Genomic DNA, 25795 nt, shown 5'->3' on the forward strand with positions numbered 1-25795 from the left:
CACCCACATGTGTTATTAAAACATTTATTTTATTACCCAAGTTTTCTTTTTGGTGTACACATCGAATGTCTTTTGTGTTGTATTTGTTTACTTGAGTGGTGTGGTCTGTAATTGTTAGTATGTTGGCTTTGGTTTATGTTAGCCTTGAGACTTGTTTTGAAGCTACATTTGAAGGGAGACCTTTTCTTGGGTCGTTATGTGAACATTGAGTTATCTAAATTTACATGAAATCATATGTTTGGAGATAGAGAAGCACGTGTGTATAAATGCCTACATTAACCAGGGCCATTACTTGGCCACCAACACTCCTAAAAAACCAAAGAGCAAACACAAACTAATCATTTTGCATAAAATTTTATTTCATCCCCAAAAGAAGCACTATAATAAATCATATTGTGCCACCCTCAAATTAAAAAAAAAAATGGCCCAAAAAATTGGCCAATGTAAATCATTAACAAAACTAAACCAAATTAAACAAAAAAACAAAAAATCAAGTTGGTGGTCGTGCCTGAAGCAGTGTGGTGAGCATTGTTAAGTTTCCTGCCATCAAATGGTGTGCCAAGAGTTCCATCTGGTCTGGGGTTAACTGTAGAGTTGTGCTCAAGTGGCCCATTAGGATCATATCTTCTGTCTGAGGCTGCTGATGATGCAGGGTGTTGAACGTTGGAAATGTCCCAGACAGAAGATGTTCGGCCAATAGTGTCATCTGCTCTGGGGTCAGCCTAAGCATTTGGGCAACGTGTGCCATTACCATGAGATGGGATCGTTGCTGCTCCAAGGCTATTTGATGCTGCTGGTGGTGCAAGGGTTGTGAAGATGTGTGGGGAGTGGTGGTTGATTGTTTGTTGTGGTCCACGGTGCGGGGGCAAACGACATGTCGCATTGGTGACAAAAAAGAAGAACGGCCTGGGGAGGAGTGAAGTGATAAAGGTGTGGAGGGAATGTAGTCAGGTGGAAGGGGTACTGTGGAACCAGTGCGCATTGAGGTTGTGCAGGAGGATTGCTCATTGAGGGGTGTGGGAGTCCGAACGGAGTGTGAAGTGCTAGGAGTGGCTACAGGAGGAATTGTCCCATCCCCAGCTGCCTGACAAGTGGCCAACACTGGCATTACCCTCCCACTACCACAACCTGCAGTGGCAGGTGAGTGAGATGTTTGGGAGGGCTCTGCCAATGGGGCATCTTCAGATCCAAACAGGCATTGGCGTGTGGCCAGCACCTGAGTGTCAACACTTTGCCGATCCCGTTGATGCTGGTCTGCTAAACTTACCAAGCTGTTACGCATATCCTGTTGAACCTGTAACATATCCTGGTGAACCTGTACCATTGTTGCTACAGATTCCTGTATGAGCCCGAGCAGACGTACTGCCTCAGTAGATTGCTGAGTACGCCTCCTTAACTCATTTTGGACCTGATACTCATCAAGCAGCCTCTCGGCTACATCCAGCATAGATGGACGAAGTTGGGTAGGTGACAATCCCTCTGCATCTAAGGCTACCTGAAAGCAGAAGAAATAGACCAAATCATTATCAAACATCATGACTAAATATTTCAGATTAGTTTGACAACTTAACACCCCAAGCAGAACGTTGAAAAGTTTGATGTGCTTCTAATGAGTACTTGTTCATTGTAAGATTATCCAAGCTAGCAACACTTCTGATAATGGGTACATATTATATTGGTGTGACTAATATGACAAAGGCAAAAAAGATTCAACATGAAGGTGTTCCCAATTAACCCTGGTGTGGTAGGTTGTTTATGCTTTTGGTAAATCTGTTACTACACCAATGACTTTATACATCTACGTATGTTGTCTAAAATCTTGCCATCAATCGGCTACAGGACAACCCAACCAAACGATACCCATGAATTTGGACCTGGAAAATCAAAGACGGGCCGGACTTTAAAGATCCTGGATGTTTTTGGAACATTAGTGGCACACCAAATTATAACATAATTCCCTGATGTTCAAGATAGAACTCTTGTTGTGCTGGTGCATCGTCAGAATGTCATAGCACTAATTTAACACACACAATGTAAGCCACATCTAGTCCAAAATCAATGCTACCATTGAAATGTTACATGTGCACCTTGTTCCCTTATATCACATACCACAGCACTGGATGCAGAATCGTCGCCAGCTCCTGATCCAACTCCAGCTGCAACGTCAAGAGGGGCCTGATGTTCTTTTAAAAAAAAAAAAAAAAAAACATGTTTAGTACATAACCTTAGTCAGTAATGATTATGGCCAGATTGCCCTCCTAGCTTCATGAATGAAGCATTGAGGCCAAACATTCAAAAGTGCTTTCCTGGGCTCATAGGACACTTGCTAAACCCTCCCAAAGGTTAAGAAGGCTTGGTCTGCCTACTAATGACGGCACCCATTAATGCTGTCAACTGTGTTTTGCAGGGTAAACATCTAAAAGGCAACACTCTTTCCTAAGAAAAAACATGTGTGTTAATGGGGTTAATAAGATTCAAAAAAACATTATTTGACTAGACATACCAACACCTTCCTCCAGGCCTAGCTGCACTGGGTGTGTTCCCTGCTGCGGATCTTCTGTAAAGGACATAGCAATATGAGCTATCTTGGCAAAAAAAAAACATCTACATTGTTTGGCACAGTATGATATTGGACCTACCAGGAGGAGGGTCAGCACTGATGTCAACACCTGTGAGTCCGTCTGGTTCGCCAAGCTGCATGGGCTGTGGAGGGGCTGAGATCCGTGCTACAGATGAACAAATTGCAGGTTGGGGAAAACAAAAAAAGGACAATTGGAAGGGCAAGTATCACATTCTCTTAATGTCACACATAGGATAGTAGTTAATCTTTTCCAAACAACTCACACAATTGACATCCAAGATAATATCCTACCTCGGTGCAAAGCATCCGAATCTAAGTCCTCTCTGGGAAAGATGGTATCGGGTCCTATGATGTTCAAGAAAGGTAATTGATAATCCCAGAGAGAACTTCGTGCACGTTCATCCAGCCGACCTTGACGGTCATAAAGACCCTCCGCAGCCCATGCAATTAGCTTCTTCCGAACGGACCCACAGATGTCGTTGACCTTCTTCCGCACACTGTCACGGTGGCGAGGTGCTTCACCCAGTGCATTTACAGCATCCCGGATTTCATCCCACAATCTGTTCTTCTCTGTTACTGAGTAAGACGCGGCCCTGGTCCCATGTATCGCCTGATATCTGGCCATATAGGCGTGGACCAGGGCACAGCACTGATTGTGGGTGAAACGGGGAAGCCGGGGTAATGTGGACAAGCTGACTCTGGTGGACGGACCCGCTCCAGGACTACTGTCAGAAGAGCCAGCTTGTCCACTTGGTGTGTTAACACCTCCCCCGGCTTCCTCCTCCGGGATGGGGATGGTGGACTCCCTCATGGATACAGCTGGAGCCTCCCTCACACCAGAGCCAGACGATCTGCCCACCCTGCCCCCCCTGCCCCCCCTGCCCCCCCTGGCCCCCCTGGCCCCCCTGGCCCCCCTGGCCCTTCTCATCCTTCCAGTGGGTGGGGCCATGGGAGCACGAGGTGGGCAGAGAATCTGGCTGTCCAGCAGCAGCAAAGAGCCCCAAACTCCTAAATCTGAAATGACAAAAGAGAAAACAGAAAAAACAGGATTTGCAGATTGCTCTTCATATACAGTATAATTAGTGAACAGTTACAGAACACACTTACCTAATGGCACAAACAGACTTGGTCGTGGTGGTAGTAGTGGGCAAAGAGCAGAAGAGGCTGCAAAGAAAAGGAAAAAAAAAAACACATAAGAAAACGCATATGGGTACAAATCACACGAGGCCCTCCAAACACTTACCTAATGGCACAAACACGGTGGTGGTGGTGGTGGTGGCAAAAAAAGCAGAAGAGGTTGCAAAGAAATGTACAAAAAAAACACATAAGAAAACGCATAGGGGTACAAATCACACGAGGCCCTCCAAACACTTACCTAATGGCACAAACACAGTGGTGGTGGTGGTGGTGGTGGTGGTGGCAAAGAGCAGAAGAGGCTGCAAAGAAATGTAAAAAAAAAACACATAAGAAAACTCATAGGGGTACAAATCACACGAGGCCCTCCAAACACTTACCTAATGGCACAAACACAGTGGTGGTGGTGGTGGTGGTGGTGGCAAAGAGCAGAAGAGGCTGCAAAGAAATGTAAAAAAAAAACACATAAGAAAACTCATAGGGGTACAAATCACACGAGGCCCTCCAAACACTTACCTAATGGCACAAACACAGTGGTGGTGGTGGTGGTGGTGGTGGTGGTGGCAAAGAGCAGAAGAGGCTGCAAAGAAATGTAAAAAAAAAACACATAAGAAAACGCATAGGGGTACAAATCACACGAGGCCCTCCAAACACTTACCTAATGGCACAAACACAGTGGTGGTGGTGGTGGTGGTGGCAAAGAGCAGAAGAGGCTGCAAAGAAATGTAAAAAAAAAACACATAAGAAAACTCATAGGGGTACAAATCACACGAGGCCCTCCAAACACTTACCTAATGGCACAAACACAGTAGTGGTGGTGGTGGTGGTGGTGGTGGTGGTGGCAAAGAGCAGAAGAGGCTGCAAAGAAATGTAAAAAAAAAACACATAAGAAAACGCATAGGGGTACAAATCACACGAGGCCCTCCAAACACTTACCTAATGGCACAAACACAGTGGTGGTGGTGGTGGTGGTGGTGGTGGCAAAGAGCAGAAGAGGCTGCAAAGAAATGTACAAAAAAAACACATAAGAAAACGCATAGGGGTACAAATCACACGAGGCCCTCCAAACACTTACCTAATGGCACAAACACAGTGGTGGTGGTTGTGGTGGTGGTGGTGGCAAAGAGCAGAAGAGGCTGCAAAGAAATGTAAAAAAAAAACACATAAGAAAACGCATAGGGGTACAAATCACACGAGGCCCTCCAAACACTTACCTAATGGCACAAACACAGTGGTGGTGGTGGTGGTGGTGGTGGTGGCAAAGAGCAGAAGAGGCTGCAAAGAAATGTACAAAAAAAACACATAAGAAAACGCATAGGGGTACAAATCACACGAGGCCCTCCAAACACTTACCTAATGGCACAAACACAGTGGTGGTGGTGGTGGTGGTGGTGGTGGCAAAGAGCAGAAGAGGCTGCAAAGAAATGTAAAAAAAATACACATAAGAAAACGCATAGGGGTACAAATCACACGAGGCCCTCCAAACACTTACCTAATGGCACAAACACAGTGGTGGTGGTGGTGGTGGTGGTGGTGGTGGTGGTGGTGGCAAAGAGCAGAAGAGGCTGCAAAGAAATGTACAAAAAAAACACATAAGAAAACGCATAGGGGTACAAATCACACGAGGCCCTCCAAACACTTACCTAATGGCACAAACACAGTGGTGGTGGTGGTGGTGGTGTAATCCTTTATAGGCAAAAGGAGGCTGCAAACATTAAACATACATGAGAAATCGCATGACCTACATACGTGCACATAATAAATTACAGTTATCAGGAAAGCAAAAATGGTGTCTTTGGAAGCTGGGAAGGTAAGGGGGCAGGTTTAGATGCCAAATCTAGACTGCACACCTTTAACAAACATGAGAAAACACATGTCCAAACCACATGCACATGGGGCCAACTGCCAATGATTAAAAGACACTTGAGGGGTTCCCAAGCTATTGTGGGTTGGAGGGGATTCACCATAGACAACTTAAGCACACCCAAGATAAGTACAAATTGTCTCCTTCCTTTTTTTTGGGAGAGAGAGATACAATTGTCTTACCTCCAGATAATGTAGGTTGTGGGTCACAGGGTCTTGCTAGCACATAAGAAACATCGATCTATAACATCCAGCAGCCATATTGGCCATGTGCTCCTTTTATAGCTGGCTCACAGGTGTGATAATTAGCGGCCGTTTCTATATATATCTGCGCATTCGCGAATTTGCGCGTTCAAAATGGAGGACGATATCCCAGACGCATTAGATGGTGCAATGCTGGCATTTATTGGTGCCTTGTTTGAGGAGGCCCTGGCACAGGAGGCAGCAGAAGGTGGGGAAGCTGCAGCAGCAGCAGCAGCACCTCCAGCAGCAGCACCTCCAGTCCGTGTGCCCTTACCTCGCCAGCCACGCATTTTTGCTCCAAGGATCTATTTGGACAAGCTGCGGGATTCTGATGTCAGGAGGAAGTTCCGGCTCGAGCGAGGAACTATTCTACACCTCTACCAGCTCATAGCAGAGAAAATTGACCCGGACACACAGCGCGGCCATGCGGTGCCCGGCATGGCCAGATTGCTGGCCACTTTGTATATTTTAGGGCGTGGCAGCTTCCAAGCCACTTCGGGAAGTATCATGGGCATTAGCCAGCCCACAGTTTCAAGGGTGTTCATGTTGGTCATTAATGCCATAGTGGATATAGTGCCCAATTTTATCCACTGGCCACAGAATGAAAATGAGTGGAATGAAGTCAAGTTGGGTTTCTACCGGCGGGCACACATGCCGCAAATCCTAGGGGCAATCGATGGCACCCACATAGCCATTAGGCCCCCAAGGAGCCACGAAAGTGAATACCGGAACCGCAAGCAGTACCACTCTGTGAACGTCCAATTAGTGTGTGACGCCAAACAGCGCATCATGAGTGTCAACACTGGTCACCCAGGGTCGTGCCATGATTCCAGTATGTTAAGAACAAGTACTCTGTACGAGGTGTTTGAAAGTGGACAAATGCCCGAAGGGTGGCTTATTGGTAAAGTATTTTGTCTTAACAACATAAACTGTAAGATTACATAGACATAGGAATAAGCTACATCGGTGTACACCCTGATTTAAGCAAAGCCTACCTAAAATGGATGTGTTAGGAGTTGTCAGGCTGTTCACACACAACCAGATCAGCAGCTTAGCAGCTCACAAAAGAAAGATTTGCAAAGTTGTCTTTGAGTCCAATGAAGGTGGTTAACCAATGTGTAAATGGTGTCCTCTAGCCACCCAAAGAAAACCTACAAATGATTCCAATGGTATTGCCATATCCCCAAAGTACTTTGCATAAGTGAGTCAATATTGGTTTCCTCACTCTAGTTGCAGATATATTCCAGAAGTAAGACCTAGGCTAATGTAATAGGAACAAAATAGGGGCCAAGTTGGAACTTGCAAGAGAAACCCACCACTTTGTGTGTCCTTTTTCCCATTTGTATTAGTGATTTAGGCAGTTAGACAGAGTTGAGATGTTTCATATGATTTTTTGCAAACAGACGAGCAGGTTGTTTAGTAAAATGCCTAATTGTCTCCCATTTTGAGGAGTCATCTAAAGTCACATGATAGGAAGAACTAATGTATATTTTTCTTATTTTTCAGGGGATGCTGGTTACCCGCAGCTGACGTGGCTGATGGCTCCAATCAGGTACCCCCAGGGCCCAGCAGAGAGGAATTACAACAGGGCCTTGCGGAGAAGCCGGAGTATCATTGAGTTGACCATAGGTCTTCTCAAGTCCCGGTTTCTCTGCTTGGCCCGGCCTGGGGGTGAACTCCTGTACTCTCCTACAAAGGCTTCCAAGATCATCCTGGCGTGCTGCGTGTTGCACAACATGTGCGTTGCCCGGGATGATTCTTGGGAGCTGACGGAGGAGAGGGAGCCAGAGGTCCGTCAGCCGGCGGCCCCCAGGCGGCGGAGCACCGCTGCCGGTATGGCCACCCGGAATACCCTGGTTGCTAGCCACTTTACATGTAAGTACTGTAACCGGTCAAGATAGGGCATGTGTATTAATTAGCTAGTTAGCAGAGGTGCCACTCACAGGGAGACAGAGGGTGATTATCATCTGCCAATGACACTTGCCATTGTAGATAAAGTGTAGTCAACATTGGTAAAATTGTGTTACTTGAGCAAAAACATGCACCTCTAACCATAAACATGTTGGTATTGTGAATAGTGTAAAGGGCTGAGAAGAGCTGGCAGGTGTTTATTTGTGTCTATGCCACCTGTGTAGTTATTGATAACATGAACGGCTGCTTGGTATCTTATGGTGTTGTAATTTTCCAGAACATCAACATCTTGGAATCATGGCACGTACCATGGGAAGCCTGTGGTGATGGGCTGTCTGGCGTCACAGGTGTGTATTCAAATGTTTACATTAATGATTTCTGGTTTGTGTAAGTTGGCATAAAATGTGTTATTTCACTCGTGATGTCGAAATTAAATGAAGTTCAGAATGAAGCAAACAGGCATTAAGATGTGATTTTCATAATGAAATGTCTTATCCTTTGTTTTATTTTTCCAGGAGTGGTACTGCTTGCGGGTGTAGGTGGTAGAAACCCACCTTGATGGACTCCACTCATTTTCTTTTGTGGTCAGTGGATATTTGGTAAGGCACATGGCCAATGACCAACATGAACACCCTGGAACTTCGAAAGTGGCTTGGAAGCTGCCCAGCAACCTTGCCATGCCTGTCCCCTATGAGCTGGTAGAGGTGCAGAATGGATTCTGAACTCTGCCGGAAGTTGTGGAAGACATCAGAATCCCGTAGCCATGGAGCAAAGATCGTGGTCTGGCGCTGTAAAGGCACACGGACTGGAGAGTGACAATATTCTTTTGCTGCATCCCTCCTTCTGCTGTCATTCTCAAATAAATAAATACATTAGAATTGAACATGTGTTTTTTTGTTTTGTGTGGGTGCCTACAGACAAAAGGGCCATCCACACTGTAAGATTTAGAGAAGACTTTATCCTTCCGATTGACATTTTCTATGTAGTGCAAGGGCCTGCCTGATTGCATCCAAATTGAAAGTGTTGAGGTTTGAGCTTCTATTATATGGTTTGGTTAAGTCTACAGGAAAAAGTCTAGACAAATTGTTAGTGTATGGCCCATTAAGCTGCCAAGGCCGGAGTTTTGCACTTTGCATGCTGCTTGTACTGGTGATGTGAGGGGTTGTAATGTAGAGTAGGGATGTGACAGTGTTGTGTTGAGGTGTGAGGCAAATGTAGTGTTGGACTATGAGGGCCTGTGTTGTTGAAATATGGAGAGAGTCCAATATCAGACACCTATGTTTATTGGTCAAGAAATTGTAAGAACCATGGTAAATATGTAAAGAATTGCATCTCGATAAAACTAGGACCACACTCATAAAATCAAAATTGTGTTGTTTCCATTGATGTGCTTGAAATTTGGGTAGGACACCCCCCTCCCCCCCCAAATTCAAGATAGTTTAAAAAAACTGTTTAAAAAAATGAGAGTGAAAAGAGATCCCAAGTGTAGTGATGTGATTTGAACCCATGACGTTGTGAACTGCAGTGAAGTTGCAAAGCACTTAGCTATTGTGCAGAATAAAGCTGTATGGTGGAAAAAAAGGAGTGTGTTAAGGCTAAAAAGCACATATAGCTAAAGAACTAAACATTGTATGGAATGTGGGAAGAAGACCATGGTAAAATTGTGAGGTTTCATCTTGCCCTGAAGTAGGGTAGGGGTTTGGTCACTTGCCTTTGGTACTTTCCTTCATAAGATCGATTCGACACACAGACAAGATCAAAAAAACACTTAAAATGGTGTAAGCTTGCAAGCGCTTCTGAGTGTAACATTATTTAGCAATATATATGATGTAATCCGTTACATTTTAGCAATATAAACAAAAAAAGAAAATAAAAAAAGTAGGTGGAGATGGTAAGCCTCGAACCTACAGCAGAGGGAGATGAATTACAGACATGTGATGTGTGCACTAATCCACTAGCCCACATCGCTATGTGAAACTGCTATAAGCACGAAGACATAAGTTTGCGAATTGGCGAAGCCGCGATCGTAAGTGAATCCCGCTGACGGCGGAATTCATTATTGCTGTTTTACTCGCCAATTCGCCGCAGCGCCAGTTAATTGATTTGAACGCGGCGAAACTGAAACACGTCATAGAGGTTTGAAGCTGCAGTTTCTTTAAATCCGGCCCCCCGTATTTCTTTTTTTTATGTTGAGTGCATGTAGCACTTTATTTCATTGTATTGCACTATGTATGCCCTTTTTATTTTTCTAAATAAAGTTTAATATTGTGAAAAAAAAAAAAATAGATAAAACCTACTATCATAATCAACTTACGGAAATGTTGAGTGATACGGATACGTATGCAATTCTGGAAAAAGATCCCACTCTCAATTACCGAAAAGATCTTAACAATCTTATTGAATTTGGATACAATGAAAGGATTTTAACGAAAAAAGAAAGAACGTATTTGACACAGAGTTTTAGTAGGATATCGACCATTTACACACTCCCTAAAGTCCATAAGGACCAGCTGAATCCTCCTGCCAGACCTATTGTAAACATTATCGGATCCGTGACAGCTAGGGCAGGAGAATATTTAGATAGATTTCTGCAGGAGAGTGTTACACAAATGAGAGCCTTTCTAAAGGACACCAAGGATTTCCTGTGTTGTTTGAAAGACGTGGTCCTACCAGATGTACCTGAAATTTATTTAGTGACAGCGGATGTCGCGTCCTTATATACCATCATCCAACACGAGGATGCTTTATTATCCCTAAATTGGGCCTTAAGTCAAAGGGCCGATCTGCCCCATACACAAAAGAAATTTTTGGGGATGATGTTGGACTATTGCCTCACTCATAAGTACTTCTGGTATGGAGGACAGTTTTATACACAAAAGAGGGGTGTTGCGATGGGCGCGAAATTCGAGCCCAGCCTCGCAAATTTATTTATGGGTGAATAGGAGGACAAACGCATCCACGCTAACCGAAGAAGTGAACTAATAATGTACAAAAGGTACATAGACGATCTCTTCTTCATATGGGCTGGGACCGAATTATCCCTAAAAGAATTTGCTGAAAGCCTGAATTTCAATGGGCAAAATATTAGGTTGGATTTCACCTGGAGTCTGGATAGGATCAACTATTTGGATGTGTGTGTCTATTTAATAGATAAACAAATAATGACTAAAGCGTATTTTAAACCAACAGATAGGAATGGATTTCTTCCTATCCAAAGCGGTCACCATCCAAATTGGTTGAGGAACATACCTAAAGGACAAATGCTTCGTATCCGACGCAATTGCACAACGAATGAGGATTTTATCTCCCAAGCAACAATTATAAAAAATAAGTTAGTGGAGAAGGGATATAAACCAGAGAGTATTGATCCAACGGTGAAAGAGGTATATGAGACGTCACAGGATACCTGCCTTTTAGCAACCAACAAAATACCTAATGATGGACACCAATGGGGGTTCATCACGGACTATAATGTCCAATACAAAGACTTTGAGGAAGTGGTTAGAAAACATTGGAATGTCCTAAAACTGGATAAAACACTGGGACCGGTTCTACCTGAACATCCCAGGTTTATATACCGTAAAGCACCGTCCATAGGAGATCGAGTTGTCAAAAAAGTGCTTGACCCCCCACAGTTGCCCAAGATTTTTTGGAATATGACAGGTTTTCATGCGTGTAGGCAATGTAAGGCATGCCAGCAGGTGAATACCCACTACAGAGGGCTGACATCCTTTACATCAAATGCAAATGGAAGATCATTTGAGATTAAGTAATTCTTTTTCTGCCTGTCCACCCACGTTGTATATGGCATGGAATGCCCATGTGGGCTCATATACATCGGACGAACGAAAAGGCGATTGGGTAAACGTATTTCAGAGCACATCTATAAGATTACTACGGGCTTTAAAGAGCATAGTGTGCCATTGCACTTTAGAGAGAAGCATAATAGAGACCCGTCAGGTTTGAAATTTTGGGGGATAGGGAAGATGCCCCACTCGTGGCGGGGAGCGAACAGAGTGAGGGAATTATCGAAAAGGAAACTCAATGGATATATTTGACCAATGCTCTTACTCCCAATGGGTTAAATATAGATCTAGATCTGAACTGTTTTTTAAGCAATTATTAGTGGTTGTGTTTTAATAATTTTTTAACACCTGACAATTTATTAATTGCTTTTAACATTCTTATTAGTTTTCTGCCATTTAGTATTGCTATGTAATCTAGGTTCAGTTTTTTAGTGCTAATTTTATTTTGGAGCTTTTTGAGCTTAAGATTTTATAGTAATATGATGTATTTATGATTTTAGTCATTGGTGCAATAACTGAATTTATTGTGTATTTATTTGATTTGTTTATCTATGTATTGAGCATATAAGCTATAAAGCATTAATCTGTTTACATAAGGGCATGGATGCATGTGTGGTACCGTGCAACAATATGCCTATACAGACAAATTATCAAAAAATGCAATTTTTAAAAAAACGAAGATTGCATGCGGATTGTATGGTGTATGTGGTTGTATACTGCAATGCTGCAGATCTGATTGCAGGTCAGGACAGATGCTGCGAGGCGACGCCTTGATGTGTGCACCGCCCATGGAGTCTGGGAGGCCGGACTTAGTGGGGGATAAATTGAACGTCAGGGGAGCGTGCTGACGTTCTCTGTTGAAGTCGTTTTACGACAAAACGCGTCAGAACGCTAGCACGCCGCTATCGTGGAGACGCCAGGAGTCGGATGTCCTTGCCGAGAAGCCGTGGCTTCCATAGCAGAGGTGGGAGATCTGCGGGGAGCTGACTGATCGGCCGGATTGGGCTACATACTGGCGGTATTCCATTAACTTATATGCTGAATATCCTACACTTGAATGTAAGCATGTTTAACAGGGGGGGGCGGATTGATTGTGTTTTTAGCAATAAACAGTTGAAAACGTTATCACACTATCCGAGCCCTACTCTTGTCTTTTTCCATTGGTCAAATTGTGTCACATGGTACTGGAGAGTCTGAGCACAGGAAACAGGAAGCTACAGCGTGCAGTGATCTGTATCTAGTAACCAGAGATTTGGAGAGACAACTGAAAGGCAATAACATAGAGGCTTCTGGTCTCTGTTGGTCTGGTGAGTGTTTAATCTAGAGGGGAGCACTGGAGGTGTGGTGGTGGACCCATTTCACTTTATCCGGATTGAAGTACCACTATTCATTCGATCTGGGATTATGAACTCCATGTCACTCTGACAGTAGAAGACCTCACTGGGGAGTTATAGAGACTGCTCTATGTATTGGGCACTTACATTCATATGATGGTCCTGTGCATTTTGTTTTATATTTGACGTTTTTGATACTCAGAGCGGATGACTTTGAGTATAGCGCTGCTGAGTGTGATTGATTTTGTGTATTGACACGTTATTAACTGCACTTCATTTATAGTACTGTTTATCTACAGCGGCTGCTAATCAGACATATATATATATATATATATATATATATATATATATATATATATATATATATATATTTATTGATTTATTTATATTTGTTGTTGCACCAGTTCAGTGTTACATGCTAATACTTGGAGTTACATCAGTATTGTGCTGCATGTCAATACTTTGTGTTATCATCTAGTATTTCGTAGGGACTACTAGCGCTGGGTGTGTGTTTGATAGGTTTTTATCATCAACCACAATTTTCTACATATGTATGTATATATATATATATATATATATATATATATATATATATATATATATATATATATACATATTATAAATTGCACGGCATCCTCCATTAATCTATACCAGACTTTTATCCTAGCATAGAGCATGGCAGGCAGGAAGAGTCAAACATATGGCACCCTCCACTGAACCATACTAAGCCACATACCCTGGATGGACTATTCATTAAAGGTCTGCGGGTGAGAGAATTATCAGAATCTGGAAGCTCCCTTTAAGCTAAGAAGGCCCCCAGATACTGGCCACCTTTCTATGTAAATGAGCAAGAAGTACATAGTATCCCTACTCACTTGCACACCAATTTTAAACAGTAAATAATGACACCACATGTTTTGACAAGACCTTTACCAGGAAATGTTGTCAGTGCTATCCCCACCTTTTTGTTTACACGGCCAGGAATTCACAACCAGTAAATGAATTAGGCTGGGTGACATTACTGGTTGCCAAGAACGCTGCGGTTGCTGGCATCTGCTGCTTCTTTAACAAGCATTGACAGGAAGGAAGCTGTCATATGTAGTAGAAGTAGAAATTAAACTGGTATCTATGACATTTGGGTGAACATCCAAACAGCCAAATTGTGGCCCAAATTTATTTTGGACCAACCTTGAGCTCATCCCCATTTACCAACAGAAGCAGGCAGGTTGCTAAACTGCAAACAGGCCATAGCTCATCCTTACTGATAAGTTTTTGACTAACAGCTGCAATACCAAATCAGGAGCCAGGAAAATTCATGCATCTGTGTGGTAAATTTAAGAGGAGCATTCCATCTCTTTCTACAGGATTTCTATGTTCTAGTGAAAGGGGGAATTGTATTACAGTATAGTCTCCAAACACAGAAGTAAAAAGGATGGTTTAAGGGTCTCAAGAGCAGATACCCCACAGGTAATTTCACTTACAGCTATAACTAACTGGAAATCCAGCCCTATGCTTAAAGTGATATTAAAAGCTTTTTTTAAAAATTAAAATAAAAAAGAGGTTATACTTACCTGCTCTGTGCAACGATATTGCACAGAATGGTCCCTGATCTCCTTTTTTGCAGTTCCCTGCTGGTGCTGTCTGCTCCTTTTCCTCCAAGTGCCCCCTTAGCATGGTGGGTGTTAAGGGGGCATCCATGCAGGTGTGCTCCCGAGCCAAGCTGTGTGCATCTATAGTCCTGCCAAAAGACCTGTGTTTCTTTTTACGCAGTCCTGAAATTTACACAGCAAAGGGCATAAAATCTGATTTTTCTCTGCTGCAGTTCAATAATACCTGCAGGCCTCCTCCCCACTCTCACCCTATGACTGGACAGTGAAAGGAGAAACAGCATACTGATGAGCTTATCCCTCAACCACTCTGCTCTCTTCTATCAGTGAACTGCATGAGGCTTATTCCAGGTCAAATTCAGGAACTTACACTGCTTTTCAATAAGCCAATTGAACTTTCACTTTAAAATAGCTACATTGCGAGTGTGTAAAGTTTTAGGGCTCATGCACATTGGGTGCCCAAAACCCTGCTTTTACAGGCATTTGACATTTTGTTCTGCCTATAAGTGTCATCTAACTTAGCCTATGTACAGTAAATATGCACACATAGGCATTTACAGGCATTTAGAGGCAGGAGCAATTAGAGGCAGAAATAAATAAACATTACTTGCGCATTCAGGAGAGAAGCATTTCGGTAGAAAAATCTCTGAATGCACTAAAATGCGTGTAAATGCGCATAAACACTAGGCAACTTTAGTTCTTGAGTGTCCATTCATTCCAAAACCCAGAACAAAATGAATATTCCGGCAAATGGAATGAATGACCACCTAAAATTAGTTTGGAAAACGTTGCTTTACTCACCTTTTTAAGCTGCAAAGGCATCCAAGGTAGGAACCAAAACTTCCTGTGCGCATGAGACTTTACTGTTTTTTTAAAGCAGTCACAGCCCGAGTACAAAAGCCTATCCCTTGTCAGTATGCTGCAGGGAAGGACACATTTTCTCTATTAGAAAGGAGTGGTCTTTCTGCAGAGGTCCAACACACCCCCTGCTGAGTCAAAGCCAGAACTACCCTATCAGTAGGGAGCATTAGCTTTGCTGATTGCATAGTGGGGATATGTCAGACCTCTGTAATGAGACCACTCCTTTGAGCAAGAACCACTTTGCAGCTGCTAGTAGGGCACCACAAATTTTATAGAAAGAACACGAATCCTAAAACATAGAACACATTTTGTTTCATGCATCATGAATGTATTTAGCTGATTTTAATGAATAGTCCAATGATATGCTAATGATATGTGCAATGATATGATAATTATATATTATAAATACAGCATTCATTTGCGTATTTTATAGCTGCCTGGAGTTCACCTTTAATACACAAAATAATTGCTTCAGATGATCAAAACTGTGTAGAAAAGCAAAGGGATTCACCTCTTGGTCCATAACCAGAGAGTAGACTGTTATTGAGTAAGAAGTTGGGTGTAAGGTGAATATATTTTCCAGGTTCTCCGCATAGTCCATACTGTAAAGTATAAGGGTCATCTCCATATTTCAGATAGGGAGAGGCTATAATAATATCTGCCTGGTAAAATAGGAAACATACATATTAGTTCTATACAGTATATGCCTTTGTGAAGGATTTTATTAAAAAAAGGTAAAAATGCTGCTTTTAGTTCTGTATAAAGAGTTACTTTGCAGAATGAGATTTTTTACAAATTTTAAAAACTATTATCTAAATATGTCAAATATTCTGAAATTCTTTTTTTCATCAAATATGCACAGTTTAATATATCAGGACTCCACAGGCTGTAATTCTGGGATAGGGTTTTCTTGTAGAGAGCAGGAAATTGTTGTTTAAAAAAATAGTGCAATCACTAAAATTGTGCTCAAGAAATTATGAAGTGTAACTTACTGTACGCCCAGCGTTGTGTGAATGTTATTGCATAAATATTTTACTCCTCTTACCATCTACAGAGAACATTCAAGATGTATTCCAAGACTTACCTCATTAAATGTTTCTCTGGTTGGCTTTGTATAACTACTTCCTGGTGCCCAGGTAGATGGGATCAGGATTTTAACACTTTTTATGAAGAGCCTTTTTTGAGTAGCTTGAAACAAATAACTTGTTGCTTCTTTGACCATATTCTAAGAAAAAAAAATAGAAATTGTGAAAATAATTATATATTGATACATAAACCTGCTTTCTCAACTTTACTATGGGATACCATCAAGAAATAGCAAGCCAACAATGGATTTACCCTGTATGTTTTATGTTTTTGATTGGTCAAGTTGTATTGCACATGGAGGCTCCATGCACACTGGTTTAAAAATTGCTGCTTCTACAGGAGTTTTGCCTGTAGAAGCTGCTCAATGTTATCTTATGTGTCCATGCACATTAGAATGATTAGAGGCATTATTTAAGCTCAGTGTTTAGAGGCAGGAAAAAAACCCTTCTGGTTTGTGTTTCTATTGGGAGCTTTCTGGCATAAAAAATGCTAAACTCTCCTAAACTCGCCTAAACTGTGTACAAAAATGCTCTATATGAATGTTTATTTTTTTGCTAAGGGATCTGGCATTTTTTTTAAGCCCAGTGTGCGTGGAGTCTTATAATCTAGCAGAGTCTTCAAAACAACAAAATAAAATCCTTGTGGAATAGGAAAAACAACTCTAAGAAGCATCAAATGCAACAGCACATCAATTGTGGTGTTAGATGTAACTGGAACTTTATTTTTCCCTCATCTCTTACTCACTAAGTTCTCTGACATTAATTTAGAAGACCTGTGGTGGACCAGGGCACCCATCCAACTTTCTCTATGAAAATGGGCTGCTCTAGCTTGCACTTGGAATATGCTGAGTGTAGCCAGGTGTAGTTAGGGTGTGAGCAACTGTCCACACTTCCCCAAACTCTGATATTCACCATAGAGCAATTTAAGCCATTGCTCAACGGACCTGCTTTCAAATACAATAGCAAGAATCAAACTGGCCACTCTGAGTGATACATGCATTTTTCCTACATATTCTTCAGTAGTGACTAACAGGTATTGATGTGACCCTGACAGAAGAGTTACATCGACAAAAAGACAACCCTGTAAAAATGAATAGTAAATACCCGTCCTGCTGCCTGCACCATGGAACATGACTCTGTTGATGAAAAATCCTCAGCTGAAGTCTCCTCTGGAAGTGTCATCCTCCTGCTGCGCTTACTGGTAGTAAAAGGCTGATCATACTAAGGTGCGATTTAGGGCGGGTTCGGAAGTTTACCGAAGTTCATATGCTGAATCAGAACCCCATTGAAGTTAAGGGGTGGCTAAATTTAGCAATCAGTAATGGCCATTTTGTGGGTTAATAGGGAAGAAAATACAGTTTCAAGTAAAATGTCTAGCTGAAATAGGCCTACTCTCTCGCTAACAATTTGCCTCGTATTAATAGTGATGAGATTCTCTGAGGAAAATCAAAATGCAGTAATTGCTTTTTTCTGTCTCCACAAAAATACAGTCTAATTTCATATTAATTGATGCAATCTGCCTGCTCTCTACCTCAGAAATAGTGGCCTATCCAAATAGGTTTAAAATCAGAGAATGCAGTTCCCTAAAATGAGTTTGTCTAAAATTTTTTATAATAAAAAAATATATTTTATCTCCAGATCCAATCTGCCTGCACAATCCTTAAGAAATGGTATACTTTTCAAGGCTCAATAGGGTTCTAAAGGCATAACGTTTTTACCTAAATGCATTCCAGGTAACAAACTTTCTGCATGCACCTCCCCAGCCCCCCTATACTCACCTGAGCTTGATCTCCAATCATCAATATGCATGAGAGAAAAGGCTCTCCCAGATCTCTTCCTCCTCTTTGCCCCAGAAACAGCCAGTGAAGAGGGAGCGGAGGGGGGTGAAGGGGCCTGGGAGTGAGCACACACGATTCCCCCATAGCAAGTAGCCTGTTATGGGGCTCTTGGTGGGGGGGGGGGGGCAGAAGCACCAGAGGGGATCTGAGAAGAGGAGCAAAACGGTTGCACTGAGCAGTTAAGTACATGTTTATTATTTTTATAAAATAAAATGTAAACCTTTATAATCACTTTTAAAATATGCTTTAATCACTAACATTTTTCTGCATTCAATTTATAATAAAGATATATTTTTTGTTCATTTTTCAAATGCAATCTGCCTCCTCTCTACCTCAAAACTATCAGCCTGTTTAAAATGGCTTTGCTGTCAGAGAAAAAAAATAACGCAATTTTTATTGAAAGATGCAAGATGCTTGTTCTCTGTCTCAAATACAGACGCCTGTTTAAACAGGCTTAACATTTGAATAGCAAATTCTTATATAATTTGCTATCTTCATTCATTCTTGGCAAAAGATGCAACCATTTCTTATTTCCAGCTGCAATCTACTTGAACTCTGCCTCAGAAATGAGAAACACTGCAAAATGTGTTCTCTTCTCTCAGTCTAGAGAAAAAGAAAGCATTTTTTTATTGCAAGATGCAATCTGTTTACAATCTGTTTACACAAACTGTGACCTATCCAATAAAGGCTTCAAAAGTGTGGACAATGTTTACCTTTTCAATCAAAAAACAACAAAAACAACAAAATATCTTTTATTTTCTTTTATTTGCCTGCTCAATCCCTTATGCCCCTTTCACAGCTGAGCAATTTTCTGCTTGAAGCTTGTAGCTCTGAAACAAGCCAAATCCCATTTATTTCAGTGGCCCCTGTTCACATCTGAGCATGGGCCATTTTTAGCACATGTGCAGCCAATCACATTATTGCAATTTGCGATCTCTGCTGCAGGCAGATCAAGCGTGGCACATACACTAGCCATTTGGGTACCACATGCTTGACAAGGCGTTCAACCTCCCGCCACTCAGCCTGTTGGCAAGAGCACCTGAAAGTCACACACAAGGGACTCAATTCTTCTCCTCCTCGCTTTCCATGTTTACCCCCGCTATATCTCATGACCTCCCAGCAGCCTTCACTGATATGGATGATGATATAGCAAAGGGTGTCACGGGTTCTTGCAACACGTCTGCCATCAGCACACCAACAGCTGTAGAGTATAGCGGGCAAATTTCTCTGCCCCAGCTGCTGCAGCAGAAAAAAATATATACTCCCTGCCACCCACATGCCCAACATCTAAATGCAAGCTTGTCAAAGCTTGTGGCTTTACAATTCCTGCGTTTTCATGTGGCGGATTCCTCCCCCTTCTGTGAATTTGCAGAATGTGCTGTACCACAATGGCAGATTCCCAGTCGCTTTTTCTTTGCACGTAAGGTCATTCCAGCTCTAAACCATCACATGGAAGGCGATGTTTTGGCATCCTTGGGCAAGGCAGTCAGCCACAAGGTCCACATTACTGCTGACACATGGTCCACAAAGCATGGTCAGGGACGATATATTTCATTCACAGCACCTGCATTTGCAACTAGGAAGGATGAAGGACAGGGCTCAGTGCTGCCACATCTCCAAACAGCTGGTGGTGATGATGCAAGATCTCTCAGCTCCACCCACTCTTCCTTCTCATGCCCTTCTCTGCTGGATTGTCCTATAAGCCACCAGTACCCCCTAAGCATTCAAGGGGCCATTCAATTAGTCAGGCTAAAACATGCCATGCGGTGCTTCAGCTGGTCTGTCTAGGGGACAGGAACCACACTGGAGCAGAGATTCTTTCAGCTTGGCGGGGGCAGGCCCAGAGGTGGTTCACGCCACAGAAGCGTGAGCCAGCAATGATGGTATACGATAATGGCATAACCAGGAATGGTGGTGTACGATAATGGCACTAACCTTGATAGGGAACTGAAGGATAATGTACAAAATGAGGCAATAATATGGCAAGATTTATTCATTCATCACAACTTCCTCTTTTCTTTTCCTTAACATCTAAAGTGACCCTGTTACTACAGTTGGCAGACATAAAGATTACCAGGTAAATCTTTTTTGTTCTCTGCCTACCATAGAGCAGGATCTGCTAGTGAGGTCTCTTGTGATGGATGAATACATCTTGACATATTCTTGCCTAATTCTGTACATTATCCTTCCGTTCCCCATCATTTCTAATAGTCAATAAGAAAAGCAAGCAGCTTGTGTTATGTTATACCTCTTACTCCATAAAAGTGTTTTTTATCCTGAGGATAAGACTTGGGTTACACTCACTGATTCCGGTCTGGAAGTCATCTATGATTGGGTTTGAAGTCCATTTGGCCTTGGTTTCTGCAGCGAGGGATGAAGTGTGCACCTGGCCCGGCTGTTGATCTATCAAGTTTGGCATCTCATATGCTATTATTGACCTCTCTATAATTTGAGGGTCAATCATATTTGGTAAGCAGGGTTGCCCCTTTCCTAACGGTGGTGTCATGTGCACTTTTTTTCACAGCAGTCTGTGTGGGGATCTTTTCTGAAACATCAGTGTCCTCATACATTCATGGACTTTATGCTGTTTTATCACTGAACTTTGCTATTTTTGTTGGTGCTGCACCCTTTGTTATATATTGCTACTGTGGGTGTGCAATCAAGCCTATTGGTGCTGGCTGCCAATTGTAAAATTATTTTTTAACTAAGTGCAGATATATTATTTGTTTTTCATTTTTATAGAACTGAAATTGTTGGTGCTTGTATTCGATTCATGTATTTGTAAGAGGAGATGGTAGATGATTTACACAGCAGTGTCAATCTCGTGGCACTGGCTCCTCCTGCAGCCCTTCCCTGAGGTCTTCTCCACATTTGTGGCATGCTCAGGACAAAAAGCGCAATACTTCCCACCTTTCATCCACCATTGCTGCAATGCTTGCACAGTCAGGTAGCATCTGTACCTTCTGTAGTGAGGGACATCTGCCTTTCCACAGTAGCTCCCCTCTTTGCCACTCTGTACGGGGAAGAGGGTTGGATTTGTGAGGAGAGTTCTTTACTAGGATGAGATTTGTAGCAGGAGATTTGGAGCACGATATTTGGTTGTACACAGGGCCGGTGCTAGACTGTTTTACGCCCTAGGCAAGATCAGATACTTGCGCCCCCCCAAAAAATAAAAAAATAAAAAGGGAAGGGGTTAAAAACTGCTCTATGTCATATCCAGTGACCCTGATCTGATGATTCCTCCATGTAATGCTGTCATACCCAGTGACCCCAATGTTCCTCTATGTCACATCAGGGGTCCCTGATGTTTTTCCATGTCACACCTGGGGACCCTGATGTTCCTCCATGTCACACCTGGGGACCCTGATGTTCCTCCATGTCACACCTGGGGACCTCAATCCCCCATGGCACACCCAGGGATCCCAATTCCTCATGGCACACCTGGTGACCCTGAACCCCTGTTACACTTGTGACCCCTCTCCCCCCATGTTACACCTGGTGATTCTGATTCCCCATGGCACACCTGGTCACCCCAATTCTCTTTAACACCAGGGATCCTCCATGTCACACCCAGGGACCCTGATCCCCGGTTCTGGGGACACTCACTGGGCAGTAGGAAGAGAGTGGCCTGCACTCCACCCTCCTTCACCATGATCCTGCTTATTCCTTCTCCCAGGACGCTCCTCTCCTGGACCACAGTGCTCACCACAGCTCCAACCGACTCCTGGTGGAGGGAGAAGCAGCAGTCAGAGAGTTCCGCACCTCCTTCATCACCAACATCCTCAGACCATTCCGGTGCCTCGTTGCTTCTGCTCCAGTAAAGGTGCCGCCCTCCAGTGCCGAGCTCCGGCTCAGGCTCAGCTCTCCTCCACTCCCTTCTTAATACCGACCAGGGAAATGAACGGCTGCCCACCAGCTCAGTGTAGAGAGCCACTTCCTGCCCAGGGTTTAGGCTGCTAAGCTCCAGACGAAGAGTATCATTATTCAGGTAGCACTCCAGTGGGCTCCCTTCCTGCCCCTTAGGGCTCACCCAACAATGGTGGAAAGCCAGGGCCTGGTAGTTCTGCCACTGCCCCAGACACCTGGCATCTTCCTCTGTCCCTCCTTCCTCCCCCACTGCCACCCCACCCCTCAGCTCACAAGGATCATTCATGACGGAGAGTGAGTGCTGACTCGTGGCTGCGCCCCTAGGTGGCAATGCGCCCTAGGTGGCTGCCTAGTTTGCCTAGTGGAAGCACCGGCCCTGGTTGTACAGTGGACTATGTGGTACCTACCGCTGGGCGATACATGCTCCTGTGACTTGCATGATATGCATTTCTTTGACCACTACCATGTGCTTCTTGTCCTCCGGAACCCTGCACGGTATACACTCTGTTGTACATTTCATACTTCTGACCATTGCACTATATACACTGGACTATATATGGCATACTCCTGAGCACTGAACCTTTTATGCTATGTATTACATTACATTCTTCTGAACAAAGTGTTTATTGTCTCAATAGTTGCTGGCTGCTAAATAATCACTGACTGTTTTATAAAGTTCCTATTTAACCACTTACCTGCTGGGCCCTTTTACTCCCTTCCTGCCCAGGCCAGTTTTTAGCTTTCTGTGCTTATCGCATCCTTGAATGACAATTGCACAGTCTTGCAACACTGTACTAATATGAAATCTGTATCTTTTTTTCACACAAAGAGAGATTTCTTTTTGTTTTAATTTAATCACCACTAGGGTTTATTTTTTTTTGCCAAACAAATAAAACAAAAGTAAAAAAATTTTGGAAAAAAAGGTTTTTCAAAGTTTCCATTATAATATTTTGCAAAAAAAGTAATTTTCCTCCTTTACAGATGTGCGCTGTTGAGGCCGCACTGATGGACCCTGATAGGCAGCACTGATGGGCACTAATAGGCAGCACTGATGGGTACTGATAGGCTGCACTGATGGGTACTGATAGGCTGCACTGATTGGTACTGAAGAGGCGGCACTGGTGGGCACTGATGAGGAGGCACTGATGTTCACACATATGCAGCACTGGTGCGTCTTGCATTCTTGAGCATGTTTTTCACGGGGGGTTCCCCCCTTTTTAACCCCTTGCCGACTGCCCTACGTATATGTACTACGAGGCAGCAACTCCTCTGCGCAAAATCACATACGGGTATCTGATTTTGTACTTCTGGGTCTGCGACACGCATGCGCGCTAACGGCAAGCCGCTTCCTCTGTGATTGAACACAGCGGGATTCAATCACCTGACTGATCATTTCCGACAGAGGCAGAACGGCGGTCTGCCTATGTAAACAAGGCAGATTGCCGTTCTGTTGATAGGGAAGACTAAGATCCTGTGTTTCTGCCTAAGCAGGAACACAAATCTCTGTCTGCCCACAGTTAAAGCACATCCCCTACAGTTAGCAAGCACCACCTAGGGACACATTTAACCCTTTAAATTCTCCTGATGTTAACCCCTTCACTGCCAGTGTCATTAGTACCGTGACAGTGCACATTTTTGTTAGCACTGTTCACTGTGTTAGTGTCACTGGTCCCCAAAAAAGTATCAAAAGTGTCACTTAGTGTCTGATTTGTCCACCGCAATTTCGCAGTCCTGCTGTAAGTCGCTGATTGCCGCTAGTAATATTGCCGCTATTACTAGTAAAAAAATAAATAATTAACAGTTCCAAAAAATATATCACATAGTTTGTAGATGCTATAGTTTTTGTCCAAACCAATCAATATACGCTTATTGGAATTTTTTTTTTACCAAAAAAATGTAGCAGAATACATATTGCCCTAAACTGATGAAGAAATTTGTATTTTTTAAGTTTTTTTTTATTGGATGTGTTTTATAGCAGTAAATTGTCGGCCTTTTTTTGTTTATAGCACAAAACAAAAAAAAAAAAAAAAAAAACCCAGAGGTGACCAAATACCACCAAAAGAAAGCTCTATTTGTGGGGGAAAAGAACATTTAACACAATTTTTTTTGTGTAAAGCGCCACACGACTGCGCAATTGTCAGTTAAAATAACGAAGTGCTGTATCGCAAAAAATGGCCTGGTCATGAAGGGGGGATATACCTTCCGGAGCTGAACAACAAATTGTGCATAGCTTGTGATTGATGATGGATCTACCCTGGGGGACATTGTTTTTTTTTTATCTTTTAATAAAGTACTTGCCAAAAACTCGTGCAGTGTCTTTATTCACTTTTTACGCTTTTTTTTGGAATGGGTAGGGAAATATGTACCCCATACTCATTTACATGAAGGGGCAGGATCTGAGGGCCCTCTTGTTAACCACTTGCCTACTGGATACTTTTACCTCCTTACTGCCCGGGCCAGTTTTTAGCTTTCAGGGCTGTTGTACTTTGAATGACAATTGCGTGGGTATGCAACACTGTACCCAAAACTAAAGTTTTGGAATTTTTGAGACAGATAGAGCTTTCTTTTGGTGGTATTTAATCAACAATGGGTTTTTTATTTTTTGCTAAACAAATGAAAAAAGACCGTAAATTAAACCCCCCCCCCCCTTTTTTTTTTTTTTTAGTATCTGTTAAAAAATGTTGTACATAAGTAATTTTTCCCCTTCACTGATGTGCGCTAATAAGGCTGCACTGATGGGCACTGATAAGCTGCACTGATTAGGCGGCACTGATGGGTGCTGATGAGGCAGCACTAATGGGCACTGATGAGGAGGCACTGATGAGGCTACACTGATAGGTGGCACTGATAGGCACTGATAGGTGGCACTTATGGGCACTGATAAGCGGTACTGATAGGCTGCACTGATGGGCACTGATAGGTGGCATGGATGGGCACTGATAGGCAGTACTGATAGGCGGCACCAAGGGACACTGACAGTCACTGATAGGCAGCACTGATGGGCACTGATAAGGCGGCAATGATAGGCAACACTGACATACAGCACTGATGGGCACTGACTGACAGCACTGTCTGGCTCAGGTTGACAGCACTGATGGGCACTGATTGGCAGCACTGGTGGGTACTGATTGTCAGTGCTGACAGGCACTGATGAGGCAGCACTGATAAGGAGGCACTGCTGAGGCTGCATTGACAGGCGGCACTGATGGGCACTGATAGGTGGCAATGATGGGCACTGATAGTCAGCAATGATGGACACTGATAGGCGGCACTGACGGTCACTGATAGGCAGCACTGATGGCCACTGATAGGCAGCAATGATTGGCGGCACTGACAGGTAGCACTGATGGGCACTGACTGGCAGCACTGGTGGGCACTGTTGGGGCTGCACTGATCCTCAGGGCACTGATGATCAGTGCCCTGATTATTAGTGTAGATGTACCCTGTCTAAATTTGCCGGTTATCGGCTCTCCTCTTCTCACACGTTGTCAGTGTGAAGAGAGGAATGACGATAATTGGCAAATCCTGTTTAAACTGTAATCAGCTGTGATTGAACACAGCTGATCATGTAGTAAAGGACTGCTGTGATTGGCTCTTTACCACGATCTGTCTCAAGCAGTCATTCTGCTATAGCGCGGTCATGAAGAGGTTTAGGGGGGCTTGCA

The 25795-nt window shown here is 43.1% G+C and overlaps 1 protein-coding gene across 1 annotated transcript in view; it reads right to left on the reverse strand.

The window, feature by feature from the left end:
* Nucleotides 1–25795, reverse strand: part of LOC309561728 (calcium-activated chloride channel regulator 1-like) — a gene marked incomplete at both ends in the record, with an annotated part of 136354 nt that overhangs the window by 106724 nt on the left and 3835 nt on the right. Inside the window, 2 exons of the mRNA XM_082265721.1 lie at nucleotides 15852–16002; nucleotides 16425–16565. Of these exons, the coding sequence (XP_082121847.1) occupies nucleotides 15852–16002; nucleotides 16425–16565 (292 nt within the window). The remainder of the gene's footprint in view (nucleotides 1–15851; nucleotides 16003–16424; nucleotides 16566–25795) is intronic.

This window comes from Pelophylax lessonae, assembly GCF_965119305.1.
Source record: "Pelophylax lessonae genome assembly, chromosome: 8".
Classification (NCBI taxonomy): Eukaryota; Metazoa; Chordata; class Amphibia; order Anura; family Ranidae; genus Pelophylax; species Pelophylax lessonae.